Source organism: Panonychus citri, unplaced genomic scaffold, assembly GCF_014898815.1.
Source record: "Panonychus citri isolate SS breed McGregor unplaced genomic scaffold, ASM1489881v1 Contig00140, whole genome shotgun sequence".
Classification (NCBI taxonomy): Eukaryota; Metazoa; Arthropoda; class Arachnida; order Trombidiformes; family Tetranychidae; genus Panonychus; species Panonychus citri.
Window position 1 is genome coordinate 1,505,238 of NW_026515545.1, and position 11,147 is coordinate 1,516,384.

Sequence of the window (11,147 nt, forward strand, 5' to 3'; positions counted from 1 at the left end):
ATGTTTATTTTCGAAAATCGAACGTCAATTTGAACAAATTAGAAAAGCGAATCGAGTCGATTCGTGTTAATTCAGCCGATGTTTCAACTAATCAGTTAAGCTGATGGTTTGTTGTCATAAGTAACAAGCTTAGTTTATTCAATTCAAATGTTAATTGCACTTTGCTATTTGTTTAATTGTTCCTCTTTTTTTGTTAATTGAACAATTTGTTTGTTTAATTGGTTAATTTGTTCCGGTAGATTCAGTTTAGAATCTGAAAAATCTAAGCTTCTATTTTTTTTTCTTTCATAGCAAACATTTGATATTTTTAGCTTTTTCTATTCTTGGTGATGGATCAATTTACCATTTGGCTTATTTATTAATCATCGGTAAGTTTTACCTCCAATTTTCATGCTAAAAATTGAATTAATTGATTGGTTATTATTTTCCATTTATTTAGAAGCTTAACTGGTCCAATATTTATCATGGAAGAGGAAAAGTCTCTTAGGTTAACTACGTTCTTTGGCCAAACAATTGAAATACCTAATAATCAGCTGGTAAGTTTGGTAGAGCTTTAGAAATTTAATATTTTATTGTAGAATTTTGATTTTTTGTTCTTTTCTCTTTTCTTTCTCAAGGCTGGACTATCAAGATCAATCCATGAATTTGATAAACTTGATAGAGTTGGAGAAGGAACTTATGGAATCGTTTGTGAGTCTCTAAGTGAAAATAAAAACGTTTCGAATTGGAGTCTTTTCTATTTTTTTCGTTCGTTTTTGTTTTGTCATGTTAAAAATAGATACTAAACATATTCGGCCTCTTCATCATAGATCGAGCTAAGGACAAGATTACAAATGAAATTGTGGCCATCAAAAAGATTCGAATGGAAAGAGAAAAAGATGGAGCACCGATCAGTGGTATTCGTGAGATTAGTATTCTCAAGAATGTTCGACATGAGAATGTTGTCCATTTGAAAGACGTTGTCGTCGGTCGAAGTCTAGATTCAATTTTCTTGGTGATGGAATATTGTGAACAAGATTTAGCTTCTCTATTGGACAATATGCCAAATACATTCTCAGAAGCTCAGGTAATAAATTGAATCTACTCGTGTCAAACTAATACAAAAACTCGTATTAAGATAGTTCTCTTTCAATCTTTCACTTTCATCTTCTAGATAAAATGTATAACTATTCAACTTTTCCGTGGACTTGCTCATCTTCATCAAAATTTCATCGTCCATCGTGACCTGAAAGTTTCTAATCTCCTATTAACCGACAAAGGTTTCGTAAAAATCGCCGATCTCGGGTTAGCACGTAGATGTAGTGTTCCAGCTCAACAAATGACACCTCAAGTGGTTACCCTTTGGTATCGAGCTCCTGAACTATTGTTACAATCAAAGATACAGACAACAGCTATCGATATGTGGGCAGCGGGTTGTATTCTTGGGGAGCTTTTCCTTCATAAACCAATGTTCCCTGGTAAAACTGAGATTCATCAACTGGAATTGATTGTTGATCTTCTTGGAACACCCAATGATCAAATTTGGAACGGATTCTCTGATCTTCCAGTTCTTCGTAATTTTAGCCTTAAAAGGCAACCTTATAATAACATTAAACATGTTTTCCATTGGTTATCACCGGCGGGTCTTCGGATACTCAATTTCCTCTTCATGTATGACCCAACTAGAAGAGCAACCGCTGAGGAAGCGCTACAAAGTTCTTACTTTAAAGAGCAGCCACTTCGTAAGTTTCCCTAAACCGATAGATTGTTATCCTTTTCCTGAAATTTTCTAATCAAATTATCTACATATTGGAATTGATATTATAGCCTGTGAGCCCGAAATGATGCCATCATTCCCTCAACATCGAATCCGTCGAAAGCGGAATATTAAATGATTCCAAAATCCAGACAAACGGAAGAGGAAGAGGAAGCGGAAGAAACTAGAAAAAAGGAAAATAATATTTATTTTCTTTACTAAATTGTTTCATTTCCTTTCCATGATAAATTTTATACCAGAACGAGAAACGAAGCGCAAAAGTATATTGGAGAAAACAATAATTCTCAATGATTGTCAACAATCAACAGATCGATAACATTTTACCTGTGTCATGATCTAATGAATTACTAGATTAATCATTGAAATTACATGGAAACAAAAGACAAAAGGGCAAATCGAAACAAAAGTTTCTAAACCGGAATGATGGGAAATAAATTTCGATTGCCGGTTAATTAATGATAATAATAATTAATTTTCTATTACCAAAACAAATCGAGTAAAACAATTAATTGTGATCAATTAATTACAAAACAGAAACGTGACATATCATTCGTGAGGCGATTGATTTACAAATTAAAACAATTAAAGTGAATCGAAAAAAATAAAGAACCAAAATAAAAGATAATACAAATGGGCGAAAATAAAGAAGAGAAGAAAAAAAAAGTACAATCAATCAACTCGATCGTAAATAATTGAATTAACGAGCAACTAATTGATATGGATAATTAATCTGTGACAATTTAACCTTCGCAATTAAATTTCTTTCTTTTCCTTCAATGGTTAATTGTTTGTTCCTAAGGGGAATGAGCTTTTGGACAGCAAAGAAATTTACTTTTCTCGCTGAGATCATCTTCATTAGAATGATTTTCATGGTCCAAATGATCATTTCGATTGGGAAGGCGTTTCAATGATCGCTGATTATGGTAATTAATTGGATGATAATCTGGTAATTGTTGTGATTGGTTATGATTCTTGTTGTTGTTTATTTCACTTTTACCTTTAAAAGGTTTTTCATCAATCTTTTCCTTAACCTGATCGATTATATCATTGGAATCAACAGCAACATCATCGTTGGGTGAATGATGATGATGATGGTGATCATCATGGTTCAGGGTGAATGTTGAGCAAGAGGCTGAACCCTCATTAAGAGATGAACTTTGGGATCCTTTGAACGCTGATTTAAATCGTGACTGTCTCACTTTCAGGGCATTGTCAACAGCATCATGAATGGTAAGGTAAACATGAGAAGGTGGGACTTGGATGAAGAATCCATCTTTCTCTAGCATCTTCTGGACATGAGTGGCCACACAGGCGAGAAAAGTTTCAACCCCAATGTGAGCGTACTCTTGGATTGTTGACCTTAACTGACGGACACCGGCAACGTCAATGTAGGAAAACATTGAACAATCAATGATTATATGAGATAAATGAACTGGAATTACGCTGTTCAATGAACCATCAAACCCATTCAAACCTGGAACGAGATCCAGTCTATGGGCTACTTCACATGTTGACCATTTCTTATCTCGTTTCCGTTTCCGTCGTTTCTTTTCAGTTAAAACTCCCCTGAGGCGAAATAAATATAAATAAAGAAAACAATTAGTTCCATCTAATAGTAATTATAATAATAAAGTGACCAATGGATCGAAATCATTTTCTGAAATATTGTATTAGAAGAAGAAGAGAAAAGTTTTCTTCCTTTTTTGATGGTCAACTAATATTGACCATAGTATTTTAATTTAACTGACCAATAGAAAGAAAATTGAATTCAAGTTAATTGTCATCAGTAGATTGTTGAAATGAATACAAGGTTAACTTTTTATATCTATTTCTATGTATCTGTTATCGTTTTTTTTTTCATAAAGAATTTTTCTTTCGCAATGAGAGGGAGGTACAATTTGGAGATGGACAATAGTGGACAGTTGATGAATATAAACATCGAAAAGATGAACAACAACAACAACAAAAAGTTCTTTTAAAACCTAGAATATTGAATATCTCTGTAGATCTGAATTCTCATATAATCAATATCAAGATTCTTTGCTCTAATTTACATCATCGACTCTTCTTTGCTTTTCTCTCTTTCTCATCTTGACATGATAACAATATGAAAGATGATGAGGATGATAAAGACCAATACTGTTTCCTAAAAATAATATTCATCTCTCATCATCATTATCTTCTTTTCTTATATTCGAAAAGTCGCAAAAAAAGAACCTTGAAAATCTTTTGAAGGGACTTTTCTTTCAGGGGAACATTTTAAATACCACTCGAAACGAACTCCCACTTTACTCCCTTTTGCACTCTCTCTCTCTCTCCTCTCTTCCTTGAACTGGATGATTCTCAAGAGACTTGGAACTTTATTCCCCATGTGATGAAAGAAATTAAAAATAATATTGAAAAGAAAATGAGAAAAGAAAAATTCATCTAAAAGTAAGTTATTTTCGCTTTTCGTCACATGTCAGAGGTTTTACTCTGACGAAAAGAAATGATCGCTAATCAATAGCTAATTAGTTGATTAGTTGATTAGTGTTTTAATCTGCAGGATGATCAAATTAATTTCTTACTTTACTGAGACTCCGGTTTTTCGTGTTAATCCTTTGTGAAAGTATTCGATGTTAGCGAAATGAAGTGGACCACAGAATTGATAGATTTTGACCCCTGGGATTTCATTGGCGGAAGCGTAACGATTGATGGGAACGTAAACATCGGAATTGTTAACGAAACCAAGAAGGTACATTTTGGGCCTTTGTGATTTGTAGATAAGAGTGAGTAAAGAGTATCCTAGGCCAACGTAAAGGCCAATGTCAACATCGAGTAAAAGGACAGCGAAAAAAGTTGTCAACCAAATGGAAGCGTCAAGTTTTGAGATTCGCCAATAGTTAGCGAAATCTTTAACCTGAGCGAGAAGAGTTTTCAACGCGACAACAATGATCGCTGCTAGAACACAATTGGGTAATTGTGAGAGAAGTGGACCTGCATAGAGAAGGACAAATAATAGGCCGACACAGTTGACCAATGAAACCAATTGTGTTCGTCCACCTGAACTTTCCTGAACAGCTGATCGAGAGAGAGACGCTGCTGATGGGATGCACGAGAAAAAGCAACTGATCAAATTTGTGGTTCCAAGTGCAAGAAGCTCTTGATTAGGATCAACCTTATACTTATGACGATTGGCAAATATCTTGCCCACTGAGATGGTCAAAGTATAAGCGACAATAGCCAAAGGTATGGTTGAGATTGAAAGTTCACGGATCAGATCAAACCTTGGATGTCGAGGTAAAGGTATTCCCCTTGGAATGGGGCCAACTATTTGGACACCCCAACGATCATAAATGGACAGAAAGTGTGAGAAAACTGTTGATAAAATGACCAAAACCAATTCAATTGGAAAGGGTATTGAAAGGTTAGTGTGTCGTGCGAGAAGCGGATTGATTACAAATTTAAATGCTAAAATGATGAGACAACAGGTAACCGAGATGATTAAGGTTGGACCATTGATGGAATCAAGTGAATAAAATAAATCTCTGTAAGTGTAGATCAATGCCAATGGGCCTGATCGATATGGTAAATGAAGGCCAAAAAGGTAGGATATTTGGGAGGTGAAAACGTAAAATGAACAAGCGGTGGTAAAACCGGAGATCAATTGTTCAGACATGTAAACGGAGAAAAATCCAAGGCGAAAAATACCAAAGACCAGTTGATAAAGTCCAATTAGAAATGAAATGGCCATGGCAATTTCGACCGCTTCTTCGGGCTTATCAACAGGTCGAAAACCCTGAGACTCGAGAACTTGGGATATAAGACTACCCGTCATAAGAGAAACGACAGCAAAAGTCCCTGAAGAAAAAGATAGAGAGAAAAAGAAAGAACAAGAAAAGATTATCTAATAATCGAAGAAGAAAAATAATAACAATAGAATTGCGAAATAAGTTCGAATGTTCAAACTTCTCTTACCGACAGCACAATGTCTCGATGTTCCCATGAAAGAGTAAACCAAAGCGGGAAAGAAGCTCGTGTATAAACCATGAACCGGTGGAACTCTAGCAATTAACGAATAGCCCATTGATTGTGGAACTTGGAAAACCAGAATAGTCAGTCCAGCGATCAAATCGACGATCAAATTTTTACGAACATTATAATTACGAAGCCAGGCAAGAATTGGGAACAATTTAACTACTTTATGATTGATATAATCAATTGAGAAATGAGGCTTAATGAAGGAAATGAACTTATTTCCCATCTTAAGGCTTGTCTTATGGGAAGAACCTTTAATAACCTCATAATGTTCATTAAATTCTGGTAAATTGTAAGACTGTCGATTAGAGTTACATTTAATTTCTGCCAACGATGAGCCAGTGTTCATTTCAATTGTCGATTCAAACAAAACACCAGGTCGAGGTTCAGCTGATCCTGGTCGGGTGATTGAGCCTCGAGGCTGTTTAAGAATCGGTGATAAACCAATATGATTATTACCTTGATCATGTTGATTTTGTTTTCTAATATCAATGTTAACCTGATCATCATCAATTATCTTGTGATAATTGTAACAATTAGTTGATTGCTGTAAATGACCTTCACTAGAAAATTTTCTGGTCAATTTACCAGCATTTGGTGATGGTGATGATGATGATTTAGATGATGATCCATCCTGATTACCCAAATTTAATTGGCTTGTTGGTGAAGTTACATAATTATTGGTAATTGTTTTTCTGACACTATTGTTGACATTTAATGATACCAAAGAGTTGATTGTTTTATCATTGTCACTATTATCCATTTGATTTGAATCACTGGGATGATTAGATTTACGATACGATCAAAATTATCATTGATACCAATTGGAGATATGATTTAGATTAATCTAATTGATGATATTGTTAGATGATGAGAGGAGAAAAAAAATAAGAGAAAGTTAAATCACAACAATTAAGAGAGGAAAACAATTTGATTGATTGGGGAACTCTCTTGCTTTATGTTAACACATAGAGAGAAATGTAATTACTGATGAAGAGATGAGAAAGTGTTGGACAATTAAAGGGAAATAATTAAGAGAATCAATTAATTGTGGGGAAAGAAACAATTGATTAATGATAATTAACAACCGAATGTGTTAATTGTTTAAAATTCATTTAGAATTTATAAAAATTAAAAGACAATCAGGTAACAATTACAATTAGATTGATTAACTTGGTGTGTTAACTGTTGATCATCAACTGTTGATATAAAATAATCAAAAATGATCAAGATGATCAAGATGATGACGATAATGACAATGATGATGATGATGATGATGATGCTAAGGGGGAGATGCGCAAAAATTGACAATTTAATAAGAAAATTATATTGACTAAATTGTTTACAATTTATCGATACAATTTAAATTATTCAAGCAATTTAATTATTTTCCTATCTCTTGACGATAATTGTTGATAATCTGTGTGAATAATTAAAACAATTGATTTTGATTACATTCACATCATTTCATGGTTGATTAATTGTTGTTTTTTTTAAAGGTAATTGTTTAGTCAATTAATTAATTTCATTGATTGTAGTAAGTGAAGTTGCTAATTTTTTGATTCATTTTCATTAACTCAATTAACTTTTTTGTTTAAATTAATTTATTATTGAATTTGATTTTTTATTTTGCTTAAACAATTAATTTTCATGTTCAATTGGTGTGTTCAAATTGGTTACACTGATTTTTAATCACAATTAATTCAACATTACCTCGGATTTTTAATCACAATTAATTGTTTACAATCAATTAATTTATTCATTTTCTTTTGCTCTTGAAGAATTAATTTAATTAATTTCTGCCTCTTATCCACTTATGCCTTTTAAATTGTTTCTTAATTTTGCATAAATTTTTTACTCCAATTAAATTCACTCAATTAAAGTTACTAATTGTTTGGAAAAAAATTAAAATTAAAATTTTTCATTTTCTTTTCGCTCATAACCGCCACCAGATGGCGTTCGTCTCAATTTCTCAATCTTTGTTTACTAATTTTTTGATAATCTGTTAATTAATTTAATCCTTAATTAGGATTTATTATTTTTTTTTAATCTCTTTTTTTTACTCTAATCAGTTGATTAACTTGTTAATTAACCATCTTAGAACATAAACTCTGTGATCTGAATCTATTCTTTACTTTACAGAACCATTTTTTTTTCTTCTCTTTTTTTTGTTGGATTTGTTGTTTTATCTTCAATTGATCAAATTGTGTTTTTGTTTTTCTCTCAATGTCTTCATCCTGTAATCGCAATCAAACTGATTATGGTTCAAATTTAAATTCTGATCGTGATGATTTTCTTTTAGGAATTTTTCTAGTTAAAGCAGGTTCAATTGGCGATAGTCTATTATTCCGATATCCATATACAATTGACGATGAAACCACAACCACAACTCCCAATGGAATCGGAGTATCACCATCAAGACAGGATAAGAAGAGTAAAAATCCATTCGCTTTAATTGTGGAAAATGTAAACACTGATTCCAATTCTTCAGGTCCCGGTGAAGATAACTGTCGAACAGGTAAAATTAAATTCACTTCTCCAATGCGATTAATTGTCCTGATATATTATCTTTTGCCTCATTATCTCTCATGTATTCATTTGTATATGTGTTTGTCTTGGGCTTTTGTTTTCTCTCTCTCTCTCTCTCTCATTTATTTTTTATTTGAAAAAAATTCTTTTCATTTGGTTTGTTTTATGCTTTAAATTAATTGTTTCTTGTTGCATTTATAATCAAAGTTTTCACACATTACACTTTAGGTCCCTCATCGAGACCCAATAAACCTTCAGCCACTTATTGTTTTGAATTGGACCCGGTCTCAACCGTGGCTACAACCACGACCGATGTTAACTTGGAAACGGTTGTTAAACTACCCGATCGTGTGGTGTCCACTTTATTTGCCGTTAAAAATGAGCTTTGTGGTAAAAAGATTGAGATTAAAATAAACGATGTTCGTTTTGTTGGTCATCCTTTATCAATTGGTGGTCCATCATCACATCAAACAACAACAACACCACAAGATCAACAACATTCATCCTCATCATCATCTTCCTCATCTTCTACATCAACAACCCCACAACCAACATCTAAAAGCAAAGATATTGTCGCTTTTAATGTTGTCTTTGCTTTAAGAGCCAATGCTAGTCATGAAGTTGTCAATAGTTTCCATAAATGTAGTAGTGCAATTGCCGCTGCATTAAAGAAAGAGGAAGATGAAAAAGCTTTTCTTAGTAAAGAAGCTAAAGGAATATTAACTGTTTTCGATGAAATTTCATCTCCTTCCGATGAATTACAGACCTCACCCTACTCAATGATCCTCGAGAAAAGCCGCCTTGCCATTGATTTGAAAAAAATTTTCGAAGATCTTAAAAACCTTGGAACCGTACAATTGAAATTGAACAAATCAACCGATTTAAACCTTTGTATACCTCAAATTGTTCACCGTTTAACTTTACAATATCATCGATCAGTACCATTAATTGGACCAAGAGAATTGACTGCAAGCTTTGGTACTCTTCGACCTTATCATGCACTTCTACTTTTAAGAGATCCTGTTACCATCTTAAGTTCAATATCAGATAATCGTTTGATCTTTAAGAAAATACTTTCCGTTGTAAATCCGACAAAAAATCTGATCACAATCGCTCGTGAAGCCCAATTAACCTACGAAAATGTTATGAAAGCAACTTGTCAACTCGTTTATTGGGCAAAAGCAACATTAATCTTTCCATTAGCTGAAAGTAATGTCTATGTAATTCATCCATTAGCTCCAACTCAGGTTGATTGTCCTTTGGTGGAAAAATTTAAACAAGCTTTCACCGATTCTAATTTACTTCGATTTTTAAGTGAATTTAGTCTTGGTACAAGTATTGATCAACTGCGAAATCCTCTTCACAATTCAGATCAACATATTCAATTGGTAAGGTAACTTAATTTCTCCATTTAAATTGTTTATCCTAATATTTTCTTTTTCTTTTCTTTTTCAATCTTTTCAGGTCAATCAAATTATTTGGCTTCTAAAGCATCGGCTAATTACTCAATTACACACTTATGTTTATTTGTTACCAGTTGATTCTAGTTCCAGTGTCAAAAAGAAATCTAATATCGTCAGGAGCACCAATGACACCGTTAACAGCGACGATCATAATCATCATCAAATTGCTTCGAATGATACCTTTAATAATCGACGATTTTCCAATTTTCACTCAAATGATTCTCCAAATAATTTCTCTGGCATTGATGAGACCAATGAAGATTCGGATTATTTGATGAATGATGCATCATCTTTATCGATTAACTATGAGAGAGCGATTCACCTCTTAAGGGAACTCGGTCTTCGAGATTATGAATGTGAATCAATCTGTCAAGTTCCAGCTTCTAAAAAGCATGAAGATCTTACAATGTTTGCCAAATTATTTCGTTTTTTTGATGGAAAACATCATCTTGAACATATAATGCATTACGAGAATGTTAAACGTTCACAACTTTTGGCGATAATTGATAAATTTCGTGATGTCCTTTTCACTTGTCAACACGAAGATAAAACTATTTTTCAATTGTGTCCTTATCTTTACGAATAAATTGAAATATTAAACAAAAAGTTTTAAGCTTGACGATTATTTTGCTTCAAAGATTAACATTTAATCGATTGAGCTGGTTAATACAAACAGAAAATGAAAAAGAATACAATTAAATCATATCAATTTGGAGAGATTTTAATCTTGTTCAATTCACTTGTGACATGAGAAAGTCTATGAAAAGCCATGTTGTTGACCTTTTTAACTGAATAAACGGAACCTTCGTGAGTTTGTCCAGTTGAAATTTGATTTATTCCAACCAAATGTTGACACAAATTGGCTTCAACTGACTGTAAACTCTTCATGAAAGCATTTGTATTCAGTTCAACTTGCTTCAAACTCGGTTTATCTTTTGCTAATTCCTGAAGTGCACTACTTGCCGATTGCAGGCCATTACAAAGCTCTTGTTCAATATGTCCCAAAGCTCTGATTGAATCCTGAGTGAAACCGGAATCAAAGTTCATTGGATTGAAACGACCTCTTGTTGGATCCATGGCTAGAAAACAGCTAATCACTAAATCAAACAAAAAATGAAAAAGAAAAAGTAAAAGATTTCAAATTGATGATACAAAGAGACAATCAGACAAAACAACAACAATTAAGAAAAAAAATTCAAAAAAGTAAACAAATGATTCTGATCGATAGTTACGCCATCTCTTATTCTCGAATGGAACTATTTTCTGTAAAGTAATTAGTTAATCTCTTTTATTAATTGTCGATAATTTGATGAATAGTGATTAGTATTTTTAAAATTTTTCAAAAATTATTCGGTATATTTGAGTAGAAATGAAAATTTTCA

General features: G+C 32.9%; 4 protein-coding genes across 6 annotated transcripts; 2 read left to right on the forward strand and 2 right to left on the reverse strand.

The window, feature by feature from the left end:
- The first annotated feature begins 94 nt into the window (after window positions 1-94).
- Window positions 95-2,208, forward strand: LOC128394796 (cyclin-dependent kinase 10-like). 2 transcript variants are annotated; one of them, XM_053355165.1, is made up of 6 exons: window positions 95-368; window positions 440-536; window positions 618-690; window positions 810-1,066; window positions 1,154-1,721; window positions 1,807-2,208. In XM_053355165.1, the coding sequence occupies exons 2-6, from the start codon at window positions 465-467 to the stop codon at window positions 1,872-1,874; spliced, it is 1,038 nt and encodes a 345-aa protein (XP_053211140.1). In that variant the 5' UTR covers window positions 95-368; window positions 440-464; the 3' UTR covers window positions 1,875-2,208. The 2 variants fall into 2 exon arrangements, with proteins under 2 accessions (XP_053211140.1, XP_053211141.1); XM_053355166.1 differs by having other exon boundaries at window positions 443-536.
- On the reverse strand, window positions 2,209-6,983 carry LOC128394790 (solute carrier family 26 member 6-like). The gene is made up of 3 exons (XM_053355159.1): window positions 5,714-6,983; window positions 4,324-5,596; window positions 2,209-3,322 (listed from the first exon to the last, which is right to left on the reverse strand). Exons 1-3 carry the CDS (start codon window positions 6,534-6,536, stop codon window positions 2,551-2,553), a joined length of 2,868 nt encoding a protein of 955 aa, XP_053211134.1. The 5' UTR covers window positions 6,537-6,983; the 3' UTR covers window positions 2,209-2,550.
- A 789-nt stretch (window positions 6,984-7,772) lies between these two features.
- On the forward strand, window positions 7,773-10,371 carry LOC128394639 (GATOR complex protein NPRL3-like). Of its 2 annotated transcripts, none has more exons than XM_053354988.1 (3): window positions 7,773-8,291; window positions 8,510-9,690; window positions 9,767-10,371. In XM_053354988.1, exons 1-3 carry the CDS (start codon window positions 8,000-8,002, stop codon window positions 10,349-10,351), a joined length of 2,058 nt encoding a protein of 685 aa, XP_053210963.1. In that variant the 5' UTR covers window positions 7,773-7,999; the 3' UTR covers window positions 10,352-10,371. The 2 variants fall into 2 exon arrangements, with proteins under 2 accessions (XP_053210963.1, XP_053210964.1); XM_053354989.1 differs by having other exon boundaries at window positions 8,531-9,690.
- A 16-nt stretch (window positions 10,372-10,387) lies between these two features.
- On the reverse strand, window positions 10,388-10,970 carry LOC128394640 (mediator of RNA polymerase II transcription subunit 11-like). Its single transcript, XM_053354990.1, has one exon. It carries the CDS (start codon window positions 10,840-10,842, stop codon window positions 10,471-10,473), a length of 372 nt encoding a protein of 123 aa, XP_053210965.1. The 5' UTR covers window positions 10,843-10,970; the 3' UTR covers window positions 10,388-10,470.
- Window positions 10,971-11,147: the final 177 nt, after the last annotated feature.

What these genes read in the sequence shown, in the direction of transcription:
- LOC128394796 (XM_053355165.1), top strand. Translation starts at nt 465, where the DNA reads ATGGAAGAGGAAAAGTCTCTTAGGTTAACTACGTTCTTTGGCCAAACA. An exon ending in AGGAACTTATGGAATCGTTT is followed by an intron (nt 691 to 809) that starts GTGAGTCTCTAA and finishes TCTTCATCATAG; the next exon opens with ATCGAGCTAAGGACAAGATT. An exon ending in ATACATTCTCAGAAGCTCAG is followed by an intron (nt 1,067 to 1,153) that starts GTAATAAATTGA and finishes TTCATCTTCTAG; the next exon opens with ATAAAATGTATAACTATTCA.
- LOC128394790 (XM_053355159.1), bottom strand. Translation starts at nt 6,536, where the DNA reads ATGGATAATAGTGACAATGATAAAACAATCAACTCTTTGGTATCATTA. An exon ending in ATCGAGACATTGTGCTGTCG is followed by an intron (nt 5,597 to 5,713) that starts GTAAGAGAAGTT and finishes CTTTTTCTTCAG; the next exon opens with GGACTTTTGCTGTCGTTTCT. An exon ending in AAAACCGGAGTCTCAGTAAA is followed by an intron (nt 3,323 to 4,323) that starts GTAAGAAATTAA and finishes ATTTCGCCTCAG; the next exon opens with GGGAGTTTTAACTGAAAAGA.
- LOC128394639 (XM_053354988.1), top strand. Translation starts at nt 8,000, where the DNA reads ATGTCTTCATCCTGTAATCGCAATCAAACTGATTATGGTTCAAATTTA. An exon ending in TGAAGATAACTGTCGAACAG is followed by an intron (nt 8,292 to 8,509) that starts GTAAAATTAAAT and finishes TTATAATCAAAG; the next exon opens with TTTTCACACATTACACTTTA. An exon ending in CAGATCAACATATTCAATTG is followed by an intron (nt 9,691 to 9,766) that starts GTAAGGTAACTT and finishes CAATCTTTTCAG; the next exon opens with GTCAATCAAATTATTTGGCT.
- LOC128394640 (XM_053354990.1), bottom strand. Translation starts at nt 10,842, where the DNA reads ATGGATCCAACAAGAGGTCGTTTCAATCCAATGAACTTTGATTCCGGT.